The 24,106-nt window shown below is 36.0% G+C and overlaps 1 protein-coding gene across 9 annotated transcripts in view; it reads left to right on the top strand.

Moving 5' to 3' along the window:
• Positions 1–24,106, top strand: part of GUCY1A1 (guanylate cyclase 1 soluble subunit alpha 1) — a 67,812-nt gene that overhangs the window by 13,131 nt on the left and 30,575 nt on the right. For 4 of the 9 annotated variants that reach the window (XM_050791267.1, XM_050791261.1, XM_050791262.1 and 1 more), the window contains one exon: positions 17,546–17,912. In XM_050791267.1, the coding sequence (XP_050647224.1) occupies positions 17,658–17,912 (255 nt within the window). In that variant the 5' untranslated portion in view covers positions 17,546–17,657. Of the gene's footprint in view, positions 1–259; positions 17,913–24,106 lie in introns of those variants that run through there. The other 5 variants (XM_050791263.1, XM_050791264.1, XM_050791265.1 and 2 more) reach the window with 3 other exon arrangements.

The following is a 24,106-nucleotide window of genomic DNA, read 5'->3' as shown; positions in this document are numbered from 1 at the left end:
CACCTTTATTTTCTTACTAAGTTGGAAAACTGTATATTCTGGATTAAACTCCTTTGATATTGTGTGTTACAAATATTTTCTTCTAGTATGTGACTTGTGTTTTTGTTTATGTAATAATGTCTTTCAAAGAGCCAAAGTATTTTTTTACTTTGATGAAGTCCACTTTATCATGCTCTTTTTAAATATTTCATGTTTTTTTTTTTTTAATTTAAACATCTTTGCTTCAAACCTAATCACAAAGAATTTCTTTTTTTTTCCTCTGTAAGTTTTATAGTTGTAACTTTTGTATTTAGGTTTATGATCTGTCTTAGTCTGTTTATTTTGCTATAAAAGAATACCTGAGGTTGGTTAATTTATTTACAAAAGAGGTTTATTTGGCTCAATGTTCTGCAGGCTGTGCAGGAAGCATGGCACCAGCATTTGCTTCTAGTGAGAGCATGAGGCTGCTTCCACTCATGGCAGAGATGAAGGGGAGCCAGCGTGTGCAGAGATTACTCAGAGAGAAAGGAAGCAAGGGAGAGAGAGAGGAGATGCCAGGCTCTTGTGTAACAGCCAGCTCTTGAAGAAACTAGTAGATCAAGAACTCACTGGCTATCATGAGAACAGTGCCAAGTCATTCATGAGGGATCTGCCCAGTGACCCAAACATCTCCCAAATCCACTCCACACTCAACACTGAAGATTAGATTTCAACATAAGGTTTGGAAGATTTGACTATCCAAACCATGGCATGGTTCATTAAGATTTAATTTTTGTATGAGTATGATGTGTGTATAAAAGTTTATTTCTTTTTCTATATGGATTTCCAGTTGTTCCCGTGGCATTTTTATTAAAAAACAAACAAACATATTTTCTTTCCTTATTTTATTGCCTTGACACCTTTTTTGAAAATGCAGTTGTGGATCTCTATTGATCTCTGTGTCACTCCTTTGAAACTGATACCTCACTCTCTTGATTACTTTTAACTTTTTAAGTTTCGAAGCAGGTATATAAGTCCTTCAGCACTATTTTTCTTCTTTAATATTAATTTGGCTATCATATGTCATCAATGAAATCTTAGACTCATTTTGTCAATTTTTACTAAAATCATGGCTGGGATGTTGATTGGAATTGCATTGAATCTATAAACCAGTTTAGAGAAAATTTGTAGCCTAACAATATTATTCATGGTATATATCTCTCCATATATTTAGACCTTCCTTAACTTATCTCATGAATGTTTGTAGTTTTCAGTGTAAGAGTCTTGTAAGCCTTTGGTTAGATTTATTGCTAAGTATTTTATATTTATTGACAGTATCATGAGTTTTTAATTATTTTCCAGTATTTGTGACCAGGACAGAAGTTACAGTGGAATTTTGTATATCAGTCTTGTATCCTGAAACACTGCTTGATTTGCTTCTTAGTTCTAGTTATTTTGTAGATCCATTGGGAATTCCTACGTGAAAAATTTTAAATATATATATGTGTGTGTGTGTGCACATACGCGTGTATAATCTTTGAACAACACAGGGATTAGGGGCATTGACACTCCTGCACAGTCAAAAATCTATATAAAAGTTTTGACTCCTCAAAAACTTAACTACTAATAGCCTACTGGTAACTGAAAGCTTTACCAATAACATAACTACTAATAGCCTACTGGTAACTGAAAGCTTTACCAATAACATAAACAGTTGATTGACATGTATTATACATCATATACTGTATTCTTAAAGTAAGCTGGAGAAAAGAAAATGTTACAAAGAAAATCATAAAGGAAGAGAAAATATATTTACCATTTATTAAGTGCAAGTGGGTCATTATAAAAAATCTTCATCCTCATTGTCTTCATTTTGAGTAGGAGGAGGAAGAAGACGATAAGGGATTGGTTTTGCTACATCTGGGATGGCAGAGGCAAAAGAAAATCTGCATATAAGTGGACCCATGGAGTTTGAATCTGTGTTGTTCAAGGGTTGTTTGGATACACACACACACACACATGCACACACACGTGTGCATAAACTTGCAACCTTTTGGCCGTTGTTTAACTGATTGCAATGGCTAGGACCTAACTTCTGTACAATATCGATTAGAAGTGATGAGAGCAGGCATCTTTGCTTTGCTCCTGAATAATAGTGGAAACGTGTTCGGTCTTTCATCATCAAGTATGACTCAATAATTATAGTTTTCATAGATGCTTTCTGATGGATTAAAAAAATTATGATTGCATAGCTTGCTCACTTGTTCTCATTATTAGGGTTGGAGTGGAAGTCTCTTGTGACTTTCTGCAATTTAATCAGAAGTCAAAGACCCTGTACTTTGAGCTAAGTTTTGTGCTCTATATAGTATTTCTGTTTACAGAAAGCTACATATATAGGTAACAAAAGAAAAGGATTTCATATCCTCACAATCCTTCTTTCAAATTTGCTGTTTCCCAATCCATGGATCTTAATGTAATCTGTACTCAGTTACAGTATAGTACTTTATCACTATAACTCCTTATTTTCTTCCACTTTCAGTCTACTATTCTTATTCAAAATTTTGTCTTAAAAGCCATAAACATCTTTTAATTTAAAAATCAAACGATATTTTCTCAGTCCTCCTTACCCTCTTCAGACTTGTGACATACACTTCTTCTTGAACACGTGTCCTCTTTCATATTCATTCTCATTATACTTTTCTAATTGCTGCTTCTCTGTCATAGTCATAATACTTTCTCCGGTCCTTAAACATGATGATTCCTTGGAATTCTAAATTTGGTTATCTTCTCTCTAGGTATGTAGCCTCTTGATCTTAAACAGTTTTAATTAAACTCCTGACTATAATGGTTTCTGCTATGAGGAGGAGCAAAAATTCATCTCTAATCTGTTACACACTTCTGAAGTAAATACTCCAATTTTCAAAAGCACCTCTACCCTAGATTTCCTGCTAACAGTTCAAGATCCATGTATCTAAAACAAAATTCAACATCCTTTCTCTCAGGCCAGTAGCTCTGCTTCTGTTACCTGTTTCCATGAATGGCACTATATCATTCTACACAAAACTTCAGAGTCATTCTATTCCTCCGATCTAGTGAGTTGCCGCATCATGCCAACTTTAATTTTATAATATATCTAGTAGCCATCTTTTCCTGCCTCTTTCCCACAATTTCCTTCATTTCTTGTTTTCACTTACATTGCTCTTTCTCTGTGGCATGCCCCTCGCCAAAATCTTAATTTTCAAAACTTAATCATTTAAAAAAATAAGCTCAAATTCTGTACATTCCAAGAAGGCTTCCCTGATCATTCTTTTGCCACCATTGCCTAAATCTGATATTTCTTATAAACAGTATTAACTCGCTATCTTTACTTATTCTCACTTTTTACTATAGCCATTAACTATCTAATATAATTTCTTTTATGTATATATAAGAAAATTCAGCCAGGCGCGGTGGCTCACGCCTGTAATCCCAGCATTTTGGGAGGATGAGGGGGATGGATCACGAGGTTAGGAGTTCGAGCCTGACCAATGTGGTGAAACCCTATCTCTACTAAAAATACAAAAACATTCGCTGGGCGTGGTGTCATGTGCCTGTAATCCCAGCTACTCAGGAGGCTGAGGCCAGAGAATCGCTTGAACCCGGGAAATGGAGGTTGCAGTGAGCTGAGATCACGCCCCTGCCCTCCAGCCTGGGCAACAGAGTGACATCTCAAAAAAAAAGAAAAAGAGAAAAGAGAAGAGAAGAGAAAAGAAGAGAAGAGAAGAGAAAAAAGAAAAGAAAATTCAGTGTGTGTGTGTATATATACCCCACTCATATCAGGCTTTGAAGAAAATTAAAGAAAGGAACATTTTTATCCTTTTATGAAGCTGAGTAAATTTTGATTGAATTGTAAATGGATTTACTGAAAACTCATATAAAATTTATTTCCAATAAGCAAGACATTTTAGAAGCTCTGATTTAGCTTTCTTTTATTTGTATTTTATGTTTTTTTTGGTTCATGTTTTGCCCCATATATTGATTATAGCTAATAGCCTAATATTAATACATTTTATTGAGATTAGTTAATATTAATTGAATGGCCAAATGATGGTTGATTCTGTGCTAAGTGCTTCTGATAAGGCAGTGAAGTATAGGAAACACGGATGGTTTTTCATTTAGCTGATTTCACAGCAAAATGAAAAAGGAGGATAGGAAATTATATGAACATTGCTGACTTCTTTATCAAGCACAGACCTTGGAAATGCATAAACTCTAGGTATAGTGAGATTTCAATTTTTCTGAAAAAAGTTGAAAAACAACACTCATAATAAGTAAGCTAGAAAGAGAGAATATATAGGAAAACAAAAAAAATCTATTGTCAAACCGTGTGTCATTTACATAGGTGTGTTTGTGTCTTCACAAAGAATCCAGGGAAAATAAATGGAAAAAAAGTGAGTAAATTTGATAATAACAATTTAGTTTACCTATCTATATCACTTCCGTGTTTATATAGATGACTCAGAGCCAGTAGTTCTTTCAATTTCAGTAGAAAATAATTATTGTCAGTCCCAAAGTTGGATAAACCTTGACCTGCATTGGCTGGTTTGATTAAGGCTGGAAAATAGCAAACTTGATTAAGTGTCAAAGACAAGATAATGAGGAAGGTTATTTAGAAAATGTGTTTAGAGATTTGAAAAGGGACTAAAAGATAGTTTCTCAAGAAAGTGCAAAAGATGATGAGAAAATTATGAAAAAGAGTCTGGGGCAACATTTTAGGAACTGTAGACTGTCAAAGCGATTTTATAATGTATGTTAACATTAGCATGATGTATAGACGTAAGGTCATCTTCTGATTGGTCTGAGATGAAGTAGTTATTTTAACCCTCAAAAGATGGCGAAGTGTGAAATTTGAATTAAAACAACTAAGTTTTCAAGTTTTCTCAAAGTATTCCCTGCAGTGGCTGGTGGTCCACAAAGAGAGGAGGGCTTCTCAACATTTTCAGTAGAGGGGGTGATCAAGATATATTGGGTGAACTCCAGGGTCATGGTCAAACTGCCTGTGTTCCTGTCTCACCTATACACCTCCTGAGCTTTGGGGTTTGAACCACATCACTGAAGTGTGCACTCTGTCATCTGCAAGCAGAAGGGATTGCAATAAATAATCTCTAACTCCTCTTCCAGTTCTAAACTTCTATTATGCAAATGACTCTGTCTTTATATTGACTTTTATGTAAGAGGAACTGAAATGAATAGGAAAAATTGTTTGGTATTTATTTAAGCTTTCTCTATTTTGAATAATTAGATGGCAGAAGGCATTTAAAGAATATAGTTGTGGATGTGGATTTAATGGGAAAAGACTTAGCCTTTCTCAACATGGACTTTGCAAGCATCCAAATATATACCTCAAGAGTACATGTTCAGAAGTCAAAATTCATTTCTGGTAATGATTTCTTCTAAACTAATCATTATGTAAAAACTTGGCAGAATTGAATTTGTGTTGGAATTTGCCACATGTCTTTTGCTAACCTGGTTGGTTCCAGCATAAGCATCAAGGATCTGTGTCCCATTGTTGTGACAAAAGTTCATTTCCCGTCTTAAGAATCAGAAAGAGCTTTACTGCTGGTCTAAAAACTAGAAAAGGCAACTGCCTGCCCATCAATTACTAATACCTTAGTAGCCTGGTCCCCTGGGCACCTCCAAAGAAACATCTGCTGAGTCTCCAGGCCTCCAATCTCACACTTAACTTCACTTTGATGAGCCTTTTCTCTGCGGTCATAAGAGAAAATTTCTCTGAGAAACGTACTTTGCCAAAGTTTATTCCTCGACTTTGTTGTAAAGATCTTTTAAATGTGGCAGAGACACCAACAGCCTTTTTAGCTGCCTTTCAAGTCTTCTCTGATCCCTAAAACTAGAGAGGCTTAAAGTGAAGTTTTCAAAGGGAGTCTCCTTAGAGTTCACTGGGACCCTGAAAGCATCTCTCCTGCCTTCATTTTGGGAATATCTAAGCTTCATTACCTTAACTGACATGCCCAGCAATCTGATCTTTCATTTTATTCCATAATCTAATTTAACAGATACAATTTAGTCTTTGTTTTCCCAGATTATATTTATTAGTAGGGGAACTTGAATAGCAATCACCATAATATGTCAAAAGCTCCTGGTTTCTCGAGGCAGCTCCACAGCATGAGCTCTGTAGTTAGATAGGGTTGGGTTCATTTCCTGTTTCTGCCACTCACCAGCTATGGCCAAGGACAAGTTACATGATCGACGTTTCAGATTCTTCTTGTGTAAAAAATACTAAAATACACAGACACACGCTCACACACCCTTCCCATAAGGTTGTTGTGAAGATTAAATAAGATAATGTATGCGATGTCCCCAACAGCTCTTTAAAGCAGGATTCAGTCAACAGACCCCATCAAGGACAAGATAGTAGCTACTTAAGGCTTTGCCAGTCATGTGACCTCCAGAGCAGTTACTCAACTGCACGGTTTGAACACAGTAGCCATAGACAGTGCGTAAGTGAGTGGGTGTGGCTGTGCTCCAATAAAAGTTTATTTGTGGACATAGAAATTTAGGTCTCATATAATGCTTATGTATCGCTGAGCTCCTCATGTTCTCCTGCATGGCAGCTTAGCTTTGTCTGACTCTCTCAGCCCTGCTCCGGCTTCCGCAGCTTCTCCACTGCCTGAACCTCCACCATTGATACATCTGTTTTTGTTCTCCTTGTGTTTTTGTTTTTGTTTTTTTTTATCTTTGCTGTTCTTTCTGTAGCCAGGCCTACACTTCTCGATTAATGTGTTCTTGATTAGGTTTGGTAAGATTCTATCTCCAGCGTTGCATAGACATCTTAAGTTTTCACAGCTGTATAAATTTCTGGTCCTTTCTCTAAAAGAGCTTGGGAAAATTTCCAAAAGCTGGATTAGAAGAACTGTGAGAGTCAGTAGTGTCTCTTATTCCAGAATCTTCCTAACAAATATGACAAGTTAGAGTCCAGCCAGTTTGTCTTTCCCCTACCATTGGGTGAGTTCTGTACTCACAAGGTCACTCTTTCCTTCCCATCAAGGATGAGTTGACCTTGATATCTCCTCATTGCTCAGAAAGGTAATTCAAGCGTTCCACAAGTCAATTCCAGAGTCACTTCACTTTTGTCAGGAATACCTGTGTCTCTTACTTTAACTAGACTCTGGGTGACCTATATTGGTTCCACAAATATCTTAAAGTGAACATGCCAATTAGTGTCTCACCTCTACCTGCTCACAACCTAAACCTTTCTACCAAATTAACATTGAGAAAGTAAGTAGATAAAATAATTATTTGCTGGGCATGGTGGCCCACACCTGTAATGCCAGCACTTTGGGAGGTGAAGGCAGGTGGATTGCCTGAGTTCAGGAGTTCACGAGCAGCCTGGGCAATACGGTGAAACCCGGTCTCTACTAAAATACAAAAATAAAAATAAAAAATTAGCTGGGCATGGCAGCATGCACCTGTAGTCCCAGCTACTCTGGAGGCTGAGGCAGGAGAATCACTTGAACCCCAGAGGCAGAAGTGGCAGTGAGCCAAGAACACGCCACTGCACTCCAGCCTGGGCTACAGAGGGTGACTCTGTCTCAAAAGAAAAAAAAAGGAATTATCACTGAATCAATATTTAGAAGAACAGCTAGCTTATAAAAGCAATAATTGGAGACAAGATTCCTTGTATAACAAATACTAATCATATCCCAATATGGCATTCTAAGAAAAGAAAATCAGATACCACAGAATTTCTATTTAAGCTTGATGGTTACAAGATTTTGTTTTGTTTTCAAATTTCCACATTGGGAATAATATGAATTAATAAAAAATAGTGAGTAGTGGCAATGGCATAAGGCTTGCTTGATTTATAAAATAGTTTCGGCTTAACAAGTAGAAAATGAGGTTTAAAATTCAACATAGTCACCCAATTTTTATATTCTAATATGTCGTTAAAGGAATTAGACATGCAACTTATTATGTAATAGAATTAGATAAGATAAAACCAAAATAGAATGTTTCTGCTCTTTCTGCAACTGTGCTGCAAATTCTATTATTTTATAATTCAATAAAAATAACTCTAACTATTGACTTATATATAACTTTCTTGGTATGTTCTCTAATGCTCATCAAGTAAAGACTGTTTTCTATAGTTGCAGGATAATCAGCATTTGATATATTATCAGAGTTCCCTTAAACCAGCTTTGATGTATGAAAAAAATGATTTCACAGGTATAAAACATTACAGAATCTTTCTGAGAAGATAGAATAAAATTGTCAATCATTTATTTAATAACTTAGGTCAGCACGATTGTCTTGTAGCATGCAATGAGCATTTACTTTTGGTTGTATGTACCAAAAAATATTTTAGGGCTGCCCTGAAGTTATTGAGCAGACACTGATCATTTTGTTCCTGTTGTAAGAAGTTGCCTAGAGTTCTAGTAGAAGAGGCATCACAGCTTTTGTAAGGCAAGTGACTGAAGACTTGATCCAAGACTGGACTTTTACCTTTTATTTTAATTATGGACCTATGGATGCTAGGCAAGACCAGGCACTTAATTCGAATCTGTTACATCATGACTTTACCATTTTATGTGTGAAATAGCAGAATTCATGAAGTTATGAAACTTGTCCAATGTCACACTACCACTGAGTAGCAGTTGCGACAGTCAACATGTATTCCTCCCATACTAGCTGGCAGTGCTTTTCTAAGTGCTTTCTATTTATTGCTTTGTTTAATCTCATAGCACATTTGAGATCGTTGCTATTATTATCCTTATTTTTCAGGTGGAGAAAATTGAGGTGAAGTTCACTTAAGAACTTCACTAACGTCACAGAGCTAGCACATGGTAGACGCAGGTAGCAAACACAGGCCATCTGTTCATGTAGCCTAAGCTTTTAACTGCTATGCCAACTCCACTGCCTCGGGGCACAACTGGGCATGGCACCCACATTTATGTGAACCCAACCCTCCAAATTATGAAGTCTCTGTCATGCTAATTATCTGCATGAGACACACACACTCACATACACACACACTTGCCTGTATTTCTCAGGCACTTAAAAACTCACCATCACAGAAGAGGGAAAATAAGTGTGTGTATGGTAAGTATGTATGTGTGCATGTGTGTTTACGTATGTCTATGACATCAAGGATGTACAGAGTTTACTTCCAGCCCTTCCTGCCTGACCAAAATTTAAAAGAAGAGAAAATGGAGAAAGTATGATGTCATGTAATCATCAAGTTCATATGTCACTGAAATGAAATCTATCAATTAGCCCAATTATTTAATCATCAAGGATTTGTTTTAGCTTTAAAATTTCATCAGATTATTTTACCTAAACCATAGTGTACTCTGTGGAGTCTCAGAGAATGTGATCTTGTTGAGTGTTTCTTCCAGGTTGGTAGGTTGGCTTTTCACCTTATTTGCAAATTTAAACCAAACATCGATTAGAGTAGAGATATTTCTGATATAATACAATATAGATGTTCTTGGACAACTTCATATGCTTCAAAACTGTGCACTTTTATTGCCTTCGAAAAATAAAAGGACTTAGGGGAAAAAATATGTTTGAGTGAAATTACTCAATGCTTAGGAGCACTAAGCCAAAAAAAAAAAATCCCCCAAATATAAAAATTTAGTTAAAAGATGTATTGAATTCTAATGAATACTGCACCTTGGCAATTGTAGGCCTTGACTTAAGGGGAAAAAAATGAAAGTAGTTGGTGGGAAAGAACTATTAGAACGCCTTGAGTCTGCTGAGTTACGGAGACAAGAGAAAAATAAATGAAAATTGTGCAACAGTACTTCCATGACAGAGGATATGGTCAGACTGGGCTAAGAGGAAGAATGGGGAGCAAAGGGAATCTAGCATGTCTGCCATTTTATCCTGACATTGTTTCCCTAGTGATAGATGTGCCTAAGCCGACCGGCATTCCTGAAATGCACAGTACTTCTTTGAAAACAGATAAAAACAAAATGGCTTTTTACAGAGTAGAAAGGAATCACATTTCTTCCTTAACTCATTTCATAATCATTAGTACCTTTTCAGTAAGCGTATTTTAAAGTGACTAAGCCTCTGCAAGGAGCTACTTTAGCCATGTAACTATGATGAGAATCATAGAAAAAGATGCAAGAAATTATTTTATATATTTTAGAGAAAAACTGTTGAAAAGTTTATCTGATTTCATCATGATTAGCATGATGAACCGTAAGGAGTGATGATACTTAATTTGAAGATGTTTAACTACATGTATTCAAATTGTAGTCGTCATCACACTGGAGTTTTTAAAATATATTTCAGGATTTATAATGCCAAAGGTTTTGCTCTTAAGTTGGTTATAAAACATTCTGAAAATACTTTGATAAAAACTGAGAAACAAAATGTTAATTCAAATAGTTAAAATCTCCCTACTATAGAGTGTACTGAATTTTGCTATTACTTCAAAGATGCCACAGAATTGCCTCTTAAATCTAATTTTAAAAGACTGTGGACTGTGCTCATCTTATTTTAAATAAAGATCTAATGCAGCTTATTAAACACAATTTGTGTCCAGTACTGCAGTTTTACCAAGGCGGTCGCCACCCGGCAAGTCGGAGGGCAGGGGGACTCCAATATGATTACCAAAAGTGAGGTTGCTGTTGTCTTTAGAGTTGATCTCTTTGTTTTGGGAGAATCATCAGTACAGGTTCTTGAGTTACAAAAATTTAAGGTAAGCATCCTCCTCCTTAAAAATAGCTTGAGACAGCTCACACTTACATGTAGATGCAGTCCGTTAGGAAGGTGAATGCCCTACTCAGTAATAGAAATTGGAATTAACAATTTCTGGGCTTTTGAACAAGAAGGAGAAATTGCTTCCCAAAATGAGATTTTAACAGGAGAATTTGAGTAACCTAACTCCCACAAGGTGTTATATAATATTTGAAATCCCAGCTCTGGGCTTGGTTAAGATTGAACAACCGAAGTCATGGGAAATGTATTATGGACTATTTTGATTGTGCTCTGTGGTCCCTAGAGTCTTTCCTTGGCTGGGATATTGAGAAGTAAAGTCAGAGGAATGTTTCTTCCCTCTGCTCCAGCCCCCACACCCAGTCAGTAGCCCAGGCCTGCAGATTCTCTCTCAGAATTACTTCTGCAATTGGTTCAATTTTTTTTTTCCCCCAGGGTCCTGTTTTTGCCCAACCCAGATCTACCATCTGTCCCACTCTGACCCATTTTTCATTCTACATTCCAAATAATCTTTTAAAAATGCAATCTAATTCACTTACCCTCTTGCTTCTTAGTTATTTAGTTGATTGCCCTTACAATAGAGTATTATCTTGTTTAATGTGGTTTGTAGAACTCTGCAAACTCCTGACCTCTGCCTATTTTGTCTCTTACCATCATTACCTTGCTCTCTCTTACCTCATTCATGCCTTTGCTACACGGGAATTATTTCCTTTCCTAGAACGTTGGCTCCCAAGCATGCTGTTCTTTTTGGAACTCTCTTGGCCTGGCCCAGCTCAGATGTTTCTGAGAGGATTAGGTTCAGATCTCTGGTTTACATTCCCAGAGCACTATATCCCTCCCCTTTTTGCAGCACAGGCCATGCTTGGAACTGATACATCAGAAATAGTTTTCCTCCTGGATTGTAAGTTCCTTGAGAGCAAGGGGTGTTCTTTGCACATCGCTCTGCCCTTGTGTCTAGAAGAATGCCTGGCACAGAGCAGGACATCCATAAATATTTGTTGAATAAGAAGAAAAACGAGCAAGTGCATGAATGCATGAATATGATGTAGAAGACAATCCAGTGATACCAAAGAATCTATTGGAATCGAAGTTATTAAAAAGAAAATGCAGATGAATGGAGAATTTATGTTAAAAGCCAAAAAAAGTCTTGAGCTTTGACTTTTAGGCATCATCAAATTTAATAAAGAGATATCAGTAACATACTAAAGCAAAAGTCAGATAGTTTTAAACTTAAGAATAAATATGATGTAAGGAAATGAACACAGCCCATAAAGCCAGCCTTTCAAAAAGAGTAACAATAAAGAGAATGGTAGTGCTAGAGAGGAATGATGGGATGAAGGAGTCTGAGATTTGTTTGCCTGTTTTTAACTTTGTGGTGGAGAGAATTGGACATGCTCACCAATTTTTCTACTACTTTGTCCTGCTTTCCTGATACATCGCAGGGAAAGTTCTATAAACATTTTCTACTACAAAGTGAAAATAAATCTATTTTAAAAGACAGATGTATGGGATTTTATGTAATATTTTTCAGTTTTTGAGAAAGGAAAACTTTATGTTTTTAGTCCACCTGAAAATTAAGCCTTTTCCTTATTTATGAAAATAGTTGCTATAATTTGTACTGAAGTATACAAACTTGATCCTTACTAAGGCAATTTTCTTTTTAAGTTTTCTCCTCCTTTTGGCAACTCTTAAAAATCTGGACTTTAAAATTTAAACTTAAAAAGCTCATATCTTTTTTATCACAGATATTGGCATGTCCAAGTGCCAGGTCTGATGGTAGACATTTGATACAGCTAATTGCTTTTGTGATGGATACATAATTTTTAGGCTTGCCTCTTCCCTCTAACTTTTTTCGATACTTTATTTATTTTATTATTTATTTATTTTAACTTTTAAGTTTAGGGGTACAAGTGCAGTTTGTTACATAAGTAAACTTGTGTCATGGGAGTTTGTTGCACAGATTATTTCATCAGCCAGATTTTAAGCCTAGTACCCATTAGTTATTATTCTTGATCGTCTCCCTCCTTTCACCCTTTACGCTCCAAAAGGCCCCAGTGAGTGTTGTTCCCCTCTATGTGTCCATGTGTTCTCATTGTTTAGCTCCCACTTACAAGTGAGAACATGTGGTGTTTGGTTTTCTGTTCCTGTGTTAGTTTGCTCAGGATAATGGCCTCTGGCTCCATCCATCGCCCTGCAAAGGACATGATCTCATTCTTTTTTATGACTGCATGGAGTTCCATGGTGTGTATGTACCACACTTTCTTTATCATCAGTTCATCAGTTTATCATTGATGGGCAATTAGGTTGATTCCATGTTTTACTCTTGTGAATAGTGTTCCAACAAACATACGTGTGCCTGTGTCTTTATAATAGAATGATTTATATTCTTTTGTGTATATACCCAGTAGTAGGATTGCTGGGTCAAATGGTATTTCTGTCTTTAGGTCTTTGAGGAATTGCCACACTCTCTTCCACAACGGCTGAAGTAATTTACACTCCCATGAAGAGTGTAAATTAACAAGCATTCCTTTGTTCTCCACAACCTTCTCAGCATGTGTTATTTTTTGACTTTGTAAGAATAGCCATTCTGACTGGTGTGAGGTGGTATCTCATTGTGGTTTTGATTTGCATTTCTCTAATGAGCAGTGATGTTGCGCTTCTTTTCATGTGATTGTTGGTCACATGTATACCTTCTTTTGAAAAGTGTCTTTTTCTAACTTTTCATCTGCACCTTAAGACCTGCTTTTGGAGAAAACTATATCAGTATCAGAGAGTATGGAAGGGGGTGTTTTCCTTAGGTCTACATGACCTTGTTTCATGTAGTAAACAAGATGTTCATGCTTAATTAAATTCTAGGATGGACGCGGTGGCTCACGTCTGTAATCCCAGTGCTTTGGGAGGCTGAGGCAGGTGGATCACCTGAAGTCAGGAGTTTGAGACCAGCCTGGCCAATATGGCAAAAACCCATCTCTACTAAAAATACAAAAATTAGCCAGGTATGGTGGCTGCCACCTGTAATCCCAGCTACTTGAGAGGCTGAGACAGGAGAATTGCTTGAACCCGGAAGGCGGAGGTTTCAGTGATCCAAGATCGTGCCACTGCACTCCAGGCGGGGCGACAGAGTGAGAATCTGTCTCAAAAAAAAAAAAAAAAGAAAAGAAAAGAAAAAAAAAGTTCATGCTTAATTAAATTTTAAATTCTAGAGTTTAAATGATTGAGGATTGCCTTACTTGAACAATAATCTGTCCCCGTTATTAATACTAGGCCAGTAGCTGGGTCATTATTCTCACCACGGCAAAGTTAATCACTCACTAGTAAAAAGAGAGAGAGCATTCAGTTTATTCGGAGGCTGTTTAATTATCAACTTTTGGAATGAGAAGTGCCTCTTCAAGTTTCTGAGAACATATTATTCCACTTCTTGCCAAGGCCTGTTGCCAAATGTATTATTTTAATTTATTTTTTTTTTCCCTTACCATGTTATTACCATTTCTACAACCAACTGGATACTGAATTCAGCTGACCAAACCATTTCTGAAGTTACTGCTAATGTTACCCATAAAAATCATCACTAGTTTAGTTGAGGAACAATCTTTTGCCTGCCAGAAATATTCTCTATTCCTGGCAGGCAAAAGCAAGACAAACAGGTTTCCAAGGTATCAACACTGTGTGCATCTGCTTCATAGTGTAATTTCATCAGTTGAGCAGATGAAGAATGCTAATTAGTTTGTTTATACATATGTAATTTAACGAGACTAAATACTTAACTATCTTAAAGTAAGCACAACTTGTTTCCTGTTGGCTGTTTTTGCTTTAATAAAAAACACTGTTCGGCACATTTCCTGGAAATTATAGTACTGTGCAGTACAGGAAAAGAAATTATTTCCAGGAAAGTTGACTGGTCAAATGTATTCTGCTGCAGCTGGATTCAGTAGGAAGATAAGAATTAAAATATTGGGCTTGGGTACCAACATTGAAATCCAATGTGAATGAGAGAGTGAAGTTTAATGGAAAGATCTATTATAAACTATATTATGGCAAACTTCTAAGTCCAATACTAAAATTCTAATGTATACCAAAATAACTTATTTTAGTAATAATTCTATGCCATCCTCAGACCTAACCTATACTCTTCCATTTCTTATTGTCTTTCTTTTGTTTTTGTGTACCCTTTTCTGCTAGTTATTGTAGTTAGATATTGATATAACTGAAATAGTGGCATTCAGATAATACAGCTCTTTTCCCTGAAAATTAATATAAAATAATGCTACTGTTATTTGTATAAATAGATGTTTAGTATTATCTATTACACTCTCTTTGATTACTTTGAAGTTGTTTAAAAACTGGATCCCAGCCAGGCACAGTGGCTCATGCCTGTAATTCCAGCACTTTGTGAAGCCAGGGCAGGAGGATTGCTTGAGCCCAGGAGTTAAGAGACCAGCCTGGGCAACATAGTGAGACTTTTTCTCTACAAATAATAATGAAAAAAACTCTCCAAGTTCCCCCACCCCAATCAAAACTGGACCTGCGTAGGCTGTTATTTTTGGAGAGGAGTGACTAGAGGAGATGAGGAAATAACTTTGCTCCTATAGTCAAAATTATATTTTAATTAAAATGCTTAAGTTAATATACTCAGCTTTCTACAACCAGGGGTCAGCAAACTACTGGCTATGTTCACAGTCTGCTTTTACAAACAAGGTTATATTGGAACACATCTGTGCCCATTCATTTGTATATCATCACTGGCTGACTTCACACTGCAATGGTAGGGTTGAATAGTTGCAATAAAGACCATATAACCTGCAAAACTGACAGTATCTATTCTCAGGACCTTTACAGAAAAGGTTAAAGCACTTTTGAAGATTAAAGCTGATCACTGATTTGAAGCTTAAATCAGAAGAGAAGTTATTAAACAATAATAGAATTATGTTGAGATGTAGTAAAGACTAAGAAACAAATATTTATTACATTAAGTCCCAAAACAAATGTGGGTAAAATTATTAGATTTTTAGGTTTTGTAGAATCTAAGTAATCATTCCCCCTATAGCCATATTGCCTTTGGACCACTGCAGTAGTCTACTGAGATAGACCACTCCCATTCTATTCTGGCAGAATAAATTTTCTACTCATAAATGCATAGGATTTTCTTTTGTCCCCTCTTGAAGATTCATAAATTATATATGAGCACAGATTTTGGTCATAACTTTAGGTAACAGAGCCCTGGCAGCTTCTTCTGGCCTGCCAGCATCCATAATCTTCCTCTATACCTAATGTCCCATGACATCCCATGGGGATCAGATACTGAATTTAGCTTCCTTGTTTGTCCCAGTTCAGAAAATGAGTTGTTCATTGTTCTAAACTTATTAGATGACTTACATGTGACAATTTACAGGCTGTTGCTTATACCTACTGGAAACATATTAAGAGCATTGAGGAGCATAGAAAATTAAAAAAAAAAATTGAACTCCAACTCTAAAGATTCAAATATAAGGCTGTATCTTGGATGTTTCAGATACCACCAGCCAATGAGCAGAAGAATTATGTTCCTCACTGAATTTTAATATAAATTTGTAAAGCATATTTTCAAGATAAAAATCTATTCTTAGTTAATAAACTAAGCCTGATTATGATAGAAACTGCTCTATCTTAGTAATATTAGTTTAGAGTTATAGAAAACACAGGCTCCGGAGTCAGCTGAATCTGCATTTGAATCCTAGTTCAGTCATTCTCTAGCATTTCAAATGAGAGAAAAGTACCTGAAATTTTGAGCTTCTCACCCACTGGGGATAATAATACCTGTGTTACATGGTTGCTGTGAGGATTAATTATAAACATAGAGTTCCCAGCACTGTGTGAGGCACATAGTACTTAGTACATGTGGGGATTAGCAAATATGGGTTCTTTTCCACTCTTTGTTTTTCTTCCCCAAGAGTAGGAAATAGCTGGTAGACCCAGTTAATCAAGATAATTAGTACTGTTGATGAACTGAATTCACACCTTGACAGTTCCAGTAACAAATAGCTAATGATAAATGGGTTGTGAATTGTGAGATAATTTACAACCACAACATCAACAAAAACAAAAGTACAGGGGAAAATATGCTGGAATGACGATGCTTATGATTTCAGTGGGAAGTGGGGTAGTGTTTGACTCACTGCAGTGCTGACTAGATTTGGATCCAGAGACCCCTGCAAATCCCATGGTATGTTCCTGGAGATCAGGAGTTCTGATGTTTTTTCATTTTGATAATATTTTTAAATTGCTTTACTATTTAAAGTGATAAAAATTTTCTTTCGCCGTAATCATCTTCATTGAACTTTTTTTTCATTGAACTTTTTTTTTCTAAGTTGGTGTTTCAAATCTGAAAACATATACTTGGGGATCATTATGCATATTATTTTCCCTTAGGTATTTTTGGAAGCCATTGGTTTTTACTGTTCTGACTTCTCAGAAAGGAGAGCATAATGAGAATGTAGTAGTACAAGCATTAATAAAACATAGACTTAGATGTGGCTTTTGTCATAAAACCATGGTGTTCCACTCTTGTGAAATCAAACTGGATCAGATGAGTCCAGATGAGTATAAAAAATGGAAATCAGTAGTTGATGCTAAGAACATTTTAGAAAAATATATTTTATTTTAAGAGTTAAAATAGTAAGAGCAAGTATTTTTCTAATATAGTGAAATTCACACACATTAAGTAAAGTTCTTTGCCAAATGTCCTGCTCATTTTATAACTGGCATTTCCAGCAGATTTTTTTTTTAACTTTAAATGATGTGACTATTGCTTTTTCTCACCTGTCTTTTTCTGTTTTCATCAGTGCATAAAGTCACTCCTCTTTCTGTTCTGACCTTTTGCTGCCCGTAGACATCCCAGTTACCAGTGTCCTTGAATTGATAGTGGCTTCTGTTTGTCAGTCTCATATAAGAACTACAGCTCATCAGGAGGAGATCACAGCAGGGTAAGAGACACCAACACCATGTTCTGCACGAAGCTCAAGGATCTCAAGATCACAGGAGAGTGTCCTTTCTCCCTACTGGCACCAGGTCAAGTTCCTAATGAGTCTGCAGAGGAGGCAGCAGGAAGCTCAGAGAGCTGCAAAGCAACCGTGCCCATCTGTCAAGACATTCCTGAGAAGAACATACAAGAAAGTCTTCCTCAAAGAAAAACGAGTCGGAGCCGAGTCTATCTTCACACTTTGGCAGAGAGTATTTGCAAACTGATTTTCCCAGAGGTGAGTGCTTGCTCTTTAGATTTTGAAATTGTAGAATGTTTTTCTAAGGAAAATTTAAACACTTCCTTTCTCACTTTCAAGGCTACCATAAATGTAGAATATTTTCTTGGAACACATAAAAATATTCTTTTATAGCAATTATGTTCTTAAGTTGTGTTTTATCTTAAGATGTTTATGATCTTGAATTCTTTTCACAAGAACATTGCACTCTGACAAACTTTATGATTTTGGGCAACAGGCTTAATGCCTCTTTACCTCAGCATCCTTGTCCGTAAAGTGAAAATAGTAATAGTACTCATCTTCTAGAGTTTTAATGAGTTTTAAGTGAAACCATCCATAGCTCTTGCCATACCATAAGCAGTCAGTAGTTGTTAGCTATTATCTTAAAATTAAATTCTTCAAAGAATAGCGTATTTTCTGCTGGGGTTTTCTCTCCTAATTTTAAAGAGCATCATACGTCCCCCGCCAATTTTCAGAGTTGTGAAAATCTCCCTTGACTGTTTGCTCTGATTCTGAAGTTTCTGCTCAATCAGTCTTAACCTTATCCCTTGGGTCGGAGTCATGAGCCTGTGATTGCCTAAACTGTGTGTTATTAGCTCTGACACCTCTTCATATAGCCCTGCAAGCTGCATAGCATAGTGTCATGTTGAGATCTAGAGCACCTTCTGTCAAAACACCTTTAAAGAAACTTCTGGGAACAGGACACAGACCTAAACAGGTCAAATATCTTAGGAATAGAGGGGACATGTAGAAAGCTCCTCTTCCTCTGTAGGATAAATAGAAGAGCAGTTGAAGGTCTTCATGATGTCTTCCTCCCTCTGTCAGTCTTCATAGTTTTATATAGATTTGCTTAACCTATGAATTTGGCTGGACATTGACTCAATCAGACACTGGCTAACATAATACATTGATAATTTTTAATTGACTCAATACCAACCCTCTATTTTATGCAAAGCACCAAAGAAACACAGACTGGCTACTTTTCAGAACTGAAAGGAATTTCACAGATAACCTTGTTTTACTCCCAGGAAGAGCTGAGGAAGTTCAGTGACTTGACCAAAATTACACAGCTTTCAAAGGGTAGAGCAATTAATTACTGCTGTAAACAATCCAGGCTGGAATGACTGAGAAAGAAGAAATTGAAGTTTGAAGGATGGATAAATTGGACTTAGCAGAAGGTTGAGGGAGTTTATTTCAGATATGATATTAACACAATAGTACTTTGGCAGATAACCTTTGAAATGGAAATGTTTAATTATTCTTACCCCACTCTAGTTGCTAGACAGCCAGCATTGGCTAGGAAAAGGGATACAGTCCTCCTCAGGCAGTTGGTTTGTGGCACACTCTGGGAAACAAATCGGTGCTCTCATTTCCAAGGACAGAGTGAAATGAACAGACATGAACAGATGGTGATGATGAGGAAGCTAGATAGCTTCTATGTTTTCCCTGAATCCTGTCCTTACTATGTTGGCTTTATTATTTTGTTTAGTAAATTTTGATTTTCTACAGTGGAAGTCATAAACATATTGGACTCTTTTTTGAAAAACATTCTGGTTCACTTGATGGTGGCCCCAAAAGTTCCACAGGCTTCCTTCTTTTTCATTCATTTTTATTTTCGCCCTTCTGACTGAATAACTTCAGATGACCTCTCTTGAATTTGCTGATTCTTCTGCTTAAGTCTGATGTTGATTGTTTCCATTGAGTTTTTTTCAGTTAGTTATTCTTTCATTCCAGAATTTTTGCTTGGTTCTATATTTGTGGTTATCTCTTTGTTGATATTTACATTTTGCTCACATATAGTTTTCTTATTTTATTTAGTTGACGGTCTGTGTTTTCTTAGAACTCACTAAATTTCATTATGTTGAATTTTTTGTCAGGTAAATCATTATTCTTCATTTATTTAGGGCCAGTTACTGTAGATTTATTTATTTATTTATTTGGTGTGTCATATTTCCCCAATTTTTCCTGTTCCTTGTAGCTTTGCATTGGTGCCTGCACACTTCAGTATGCAGTCACCTCTTTGCTTCTTTTCAGACTGGTTTTGACAGGAAAAGACATTCACCAGTTGGCTCAGCTACAGATTTTGAGAGCCTCTCAAACATTTTCCATGGATGTGCATGTTCCATTCCTCTCTTTTCCTGATGAGGGAGAAGTTTCTGGGTGGTGTGCCTTCTCCTGATCCTGAAGAGCCATACAGGCTGCTGTAAACTTCCCTTCTCTTTTTCCTAGGAAAATCTACTGAAAGACTAGGATGCAATACTAAATTAAAATTGTATATATATATATATGTGTGTGTGTGTGTGTGTGTGTGTGTGTGTGTATTTAAAATTTAGTAGTCTATGTTGTTTGTTCATTAGTTTATAAGAATAAAGCATTAAGATTTGACTGTAGTATAGGAAATGGAAGAGGTATGTTTGGCATTAGTGACTAAAACTCCTCTCCAACTGAGACATTATCCTTATGGCAGCAAATGTTCCAGTGTTGAATACATTTGAGCTGTATAGTGCTCAATCTAGATGACTTCAAACATCTACTTATCTTTGATAAATTCTTGTTACAGTTTTTTTCCTACTGATTATCTGTTAAGTTTATAGATTTAATGCTTAGACTACTATTTAGTTTCAGTTATATTAATAATCCAAAAGAAGATACTTAAAATAGCATTTGACATAACAATTTTTGTTTTAGATCATCAGAATCAACTTCCTGGTTATATTTTTATTAGTGAACGGGCAAGTGTAAAAATGTATTATCCTTAGCAAATGCAACATGTGAGAGGTCGTTCCCAAGTAATGGAATACTAGAGCTTTAAAAAGTCTTCTTGATCATCTAATGCAAACTTATCATTTCTATTTTAAGAAATGGAAGCACATAAATTTAGATCTCTTTCTTAAAACAAAAGATAACTGGAGAAATGGAAAACTCTCTGCATTTCATTCATGATCCATTGCTCTTCCTAATATAATATAACATAATATTGTTTGCTCTTTTTTCATGGGTATTGTTTCCCAATAATTCTGTAAGCTCCTTCAGGCATACTGTCTTGAAGGAGCTTTTAATGGAGCCACAGTCACAGCAAATCAGAAACCACTTACTGAACTGAATCAATTGAATTGGATATGCTTGCATAAATGATAAGATCCCAAATCAAGTACCTAGCAAAAGTAGGAGCATTTGAAGAGAATCATGAGGTCTGTAGATGTGTTCTAGAATATTAGGTTGAAAAAAGAAAAAAAGAAACACTGTTACAACTTATCTTATGAATTAAAATATCCTTGGTCTAGAAAAACATTAAAAACTGTAGAAAAATTAAAAAGCCAATGAAAATAGTGACTTATTCATAAACCACACCAATGAGATTTTATTAAAATTCACATCATTGACAGCAATGTTGCATCAAATGGCAGTTATTCCTGAAGTATTCATATATGGTATATTTGTGGCAAAAGCACTTGTTTTAACAATTTAATCCGATCTATTCTTTCTGAAGCCAAAAGATAATTGTTTAGTCAAGAAAAACAAACTTGAGAGCACTACAAACTATTTGCACTGGGGAACAAGTGTCCCCTCTGTAAATCAGAAGGTCCACAATCTACAATACTTCAGGTTCTGGTGATTGTACAAATAAGAGAACTTGTTCCTCCAAATTCAAAATGAAGGCTTTCCCAAATAGTAGGGTATTTTAGTGATAGACAACTAAAAGATCTACAAAAGACTGCTACACAATATTTACATATATTGAACTGTAAGGAATGAATTTGGAAGGAAATATTGGATTTAGTTCTAAAATCTGAAACCAAAAATTAATATATAGAATTGTTGGGGTTTGGAGCAGTCCTGAAATGGTTGATTTTATGTCATGAGGCCCTGAGGTTGGCTGTGTTTGACAGATCTCACTTATAGTTGAATCCTGCTTATAATTTTATTGTGGACTCATGTCATCTCAGGGTCAGGATATATCACAGGAAGTACAGCACCAAGGTAGGAAACTCGATGCAACAACAGCCTCTACCAATAAATATTCTGCCTGGAAAACATGTGAGTTCTGTCTCTTACGGGTTTTGCTTTGAATTTACAAAACTTTTCCAGAGGAGTAATGGTATAAGATGAATGTAGATTTCCATCAAAGCCTATTCACTCATAATTTCAGTCAAGTATGCTAGTAATGCTTTGCACAGACTTTATTCCTTTTTTCTTTGGGAAAATAAGTTTTGATTCAAAATGGAAAGCCAAAAATACATTTGCTCCACCAACCCTAGCAATTGGAAGGTGACCATTTCTCCTCCCCTGTTACGATGATAGTGTGTACGTTAGGAGGAAAAGACCAGAAAAAGACATTTCTAGTGGCAGTAGGAAGAAAATGAAAGACAAATAACGATTTTGACTAAAAGGGTAAAAGAGTATCCCCCTTGGCTTAATCAGAGACATAAAGAGGAGTAGAGTGTCTCCAGTAGCGTTGAAGAGGAAGAAGAAAGCAATCTTCAGTGGCAGAATTGGTTGGATTTTCTTTCTCCCTGGCCCATAAAATGTTCCTGGTCAGGGCGAGCTTGGTGGCTCATACCTGTAGTCCCAGCTACTTGGGAGGCTGAGGCAAGAGAATCACTGGAGCTCAGGAGTTCTTGGCTGTAGTGAACTGTGATCACCACTGCACTCCAGCCTGGATGACAGAGCAAAACTCTATATCCAAAAAAAAAGTTCCTGGTCCAAGAAGATATATATATATATATATGTATGTATATATACACACACACAAATATAATTGAAATAGTTTAAATTGCAAACAACCTAAATTTGTTTGTAAACTAGCTAAGAGAGTAACACCTCTATATTTGGCTTTATCACTTCACAGATAAAATTTTATAGATTAAGCCTTCAAGACTTTGAGTAGCTGGCAGGTGGACATCATTCATTCATTCATTCAATAAATATGTATTGAACATCTCCTATGGATAGGTACTATTGTAGGTTTTCGACATAGAGGGGTAAGCAAAACAGACACTGTCTGCCCTTTCGGAGCTTCTATTGTAATGGAAGAGACAGATTATGAAAAATTTACAAAGGTGGAGAGCAAATGCTGTGAAGGAAAACTGAGAGCTCAAGCACAAAGGTAGCAACCCTTATTTTATTAAAGACTTCTTTTTTCATATGAATACATTTTGCAGGAAGAAAGAATTCATAGCCACTCATGCTTTCATGGATTTGTATCCACATTAATACTCTGTTACTAGAGTAACTTTCTACTCTACCAAGTAGATGGTTCTTCAGATATTTAAACATTTCAAGCACCCTGGCTGATTTACTTCACATACAGCATCACTAATTTAATGTTACCTTCCTTTTTCCTTGATGAGAAAGATGTCTGGGAAATACGCCCATAGTTTCTTTCTTGAACATGTTTCTCAACTGCTCTTTGCCTTTACATAGATCACCAGGCCCTGCTCAGAATGTGCCCTCTGGGTGTGTCTTCCACCAGCTTTTCTTTCATCCTGTGGCAGATGTTATACTTTCTCTCTGTATCTGAACAGTCTGAAAAATTGTTCCACATTGTAAATTTAAAATCTCTTTAATTTTTTTTCAGCAATTGTGCTTTCTTTCAATACATTTTAAAATTTTCTTTCTAAGTTTTGTATGTGTATATTTAAAACTAAAAGCCCTTTTCATAACTCATTTCATTAAAACAGAACCTTGCTCTATTTTGGTTTACTCCAGTACCCCACTTGACTGGTGGAAACTCTACAAGAGATATAAATAGTTCTTAAGGAAAAAGGAATTTCTCAACTTGGAACAGCAAAAAATGTTTCACTTTCCTCTGGGGAAACTATAGAAAGAATCAATGGTTCTCTATATATAATAAATGGTTTTATATATATCTATACATATACACATATATATATAGAGAGGGAGGTACATACATAAACACATATGATTTTTACATGGAATGCATAAAAATGGACACCACTGCTTATCAATGCTCTGCTTTCCACTTATTTATTAGAGACAATCAGCTGTTAAGAGAAATTAATAGCTACTCAACATGTATTTATTAAATATAAAAGCTTACATACAAATGTCTTGCAAAATAGGAAAACTCATGAAGTTCTCAGAAATCAATAAAAGAAAATAAAACCTTAAGTATTTGATGAGGATTATTGGTTCAAAGAAAGGAAATCAGTATAAGCCAAGGTAAATCCAAA

Source organism: Macaca thibetana, chromosome 5, assembly GCF_024542745.1.
Source record: "Macaca thibetana thibetana isolate TM-01 chromosome 5, ASM2454274v1, whole genome shotgun sequence".
Lineage (NCBI taxonomy): Eukaryota > Metazoa > Chordata > Mammalia > Primates > Cercopithecidae > Macaca > Macaca thibetana.
The sequence above is the reverse complement of the archived record's forward strand: the minus strand, read 5'-3'. Positions and strand labels throughout refer to the sequence as shown.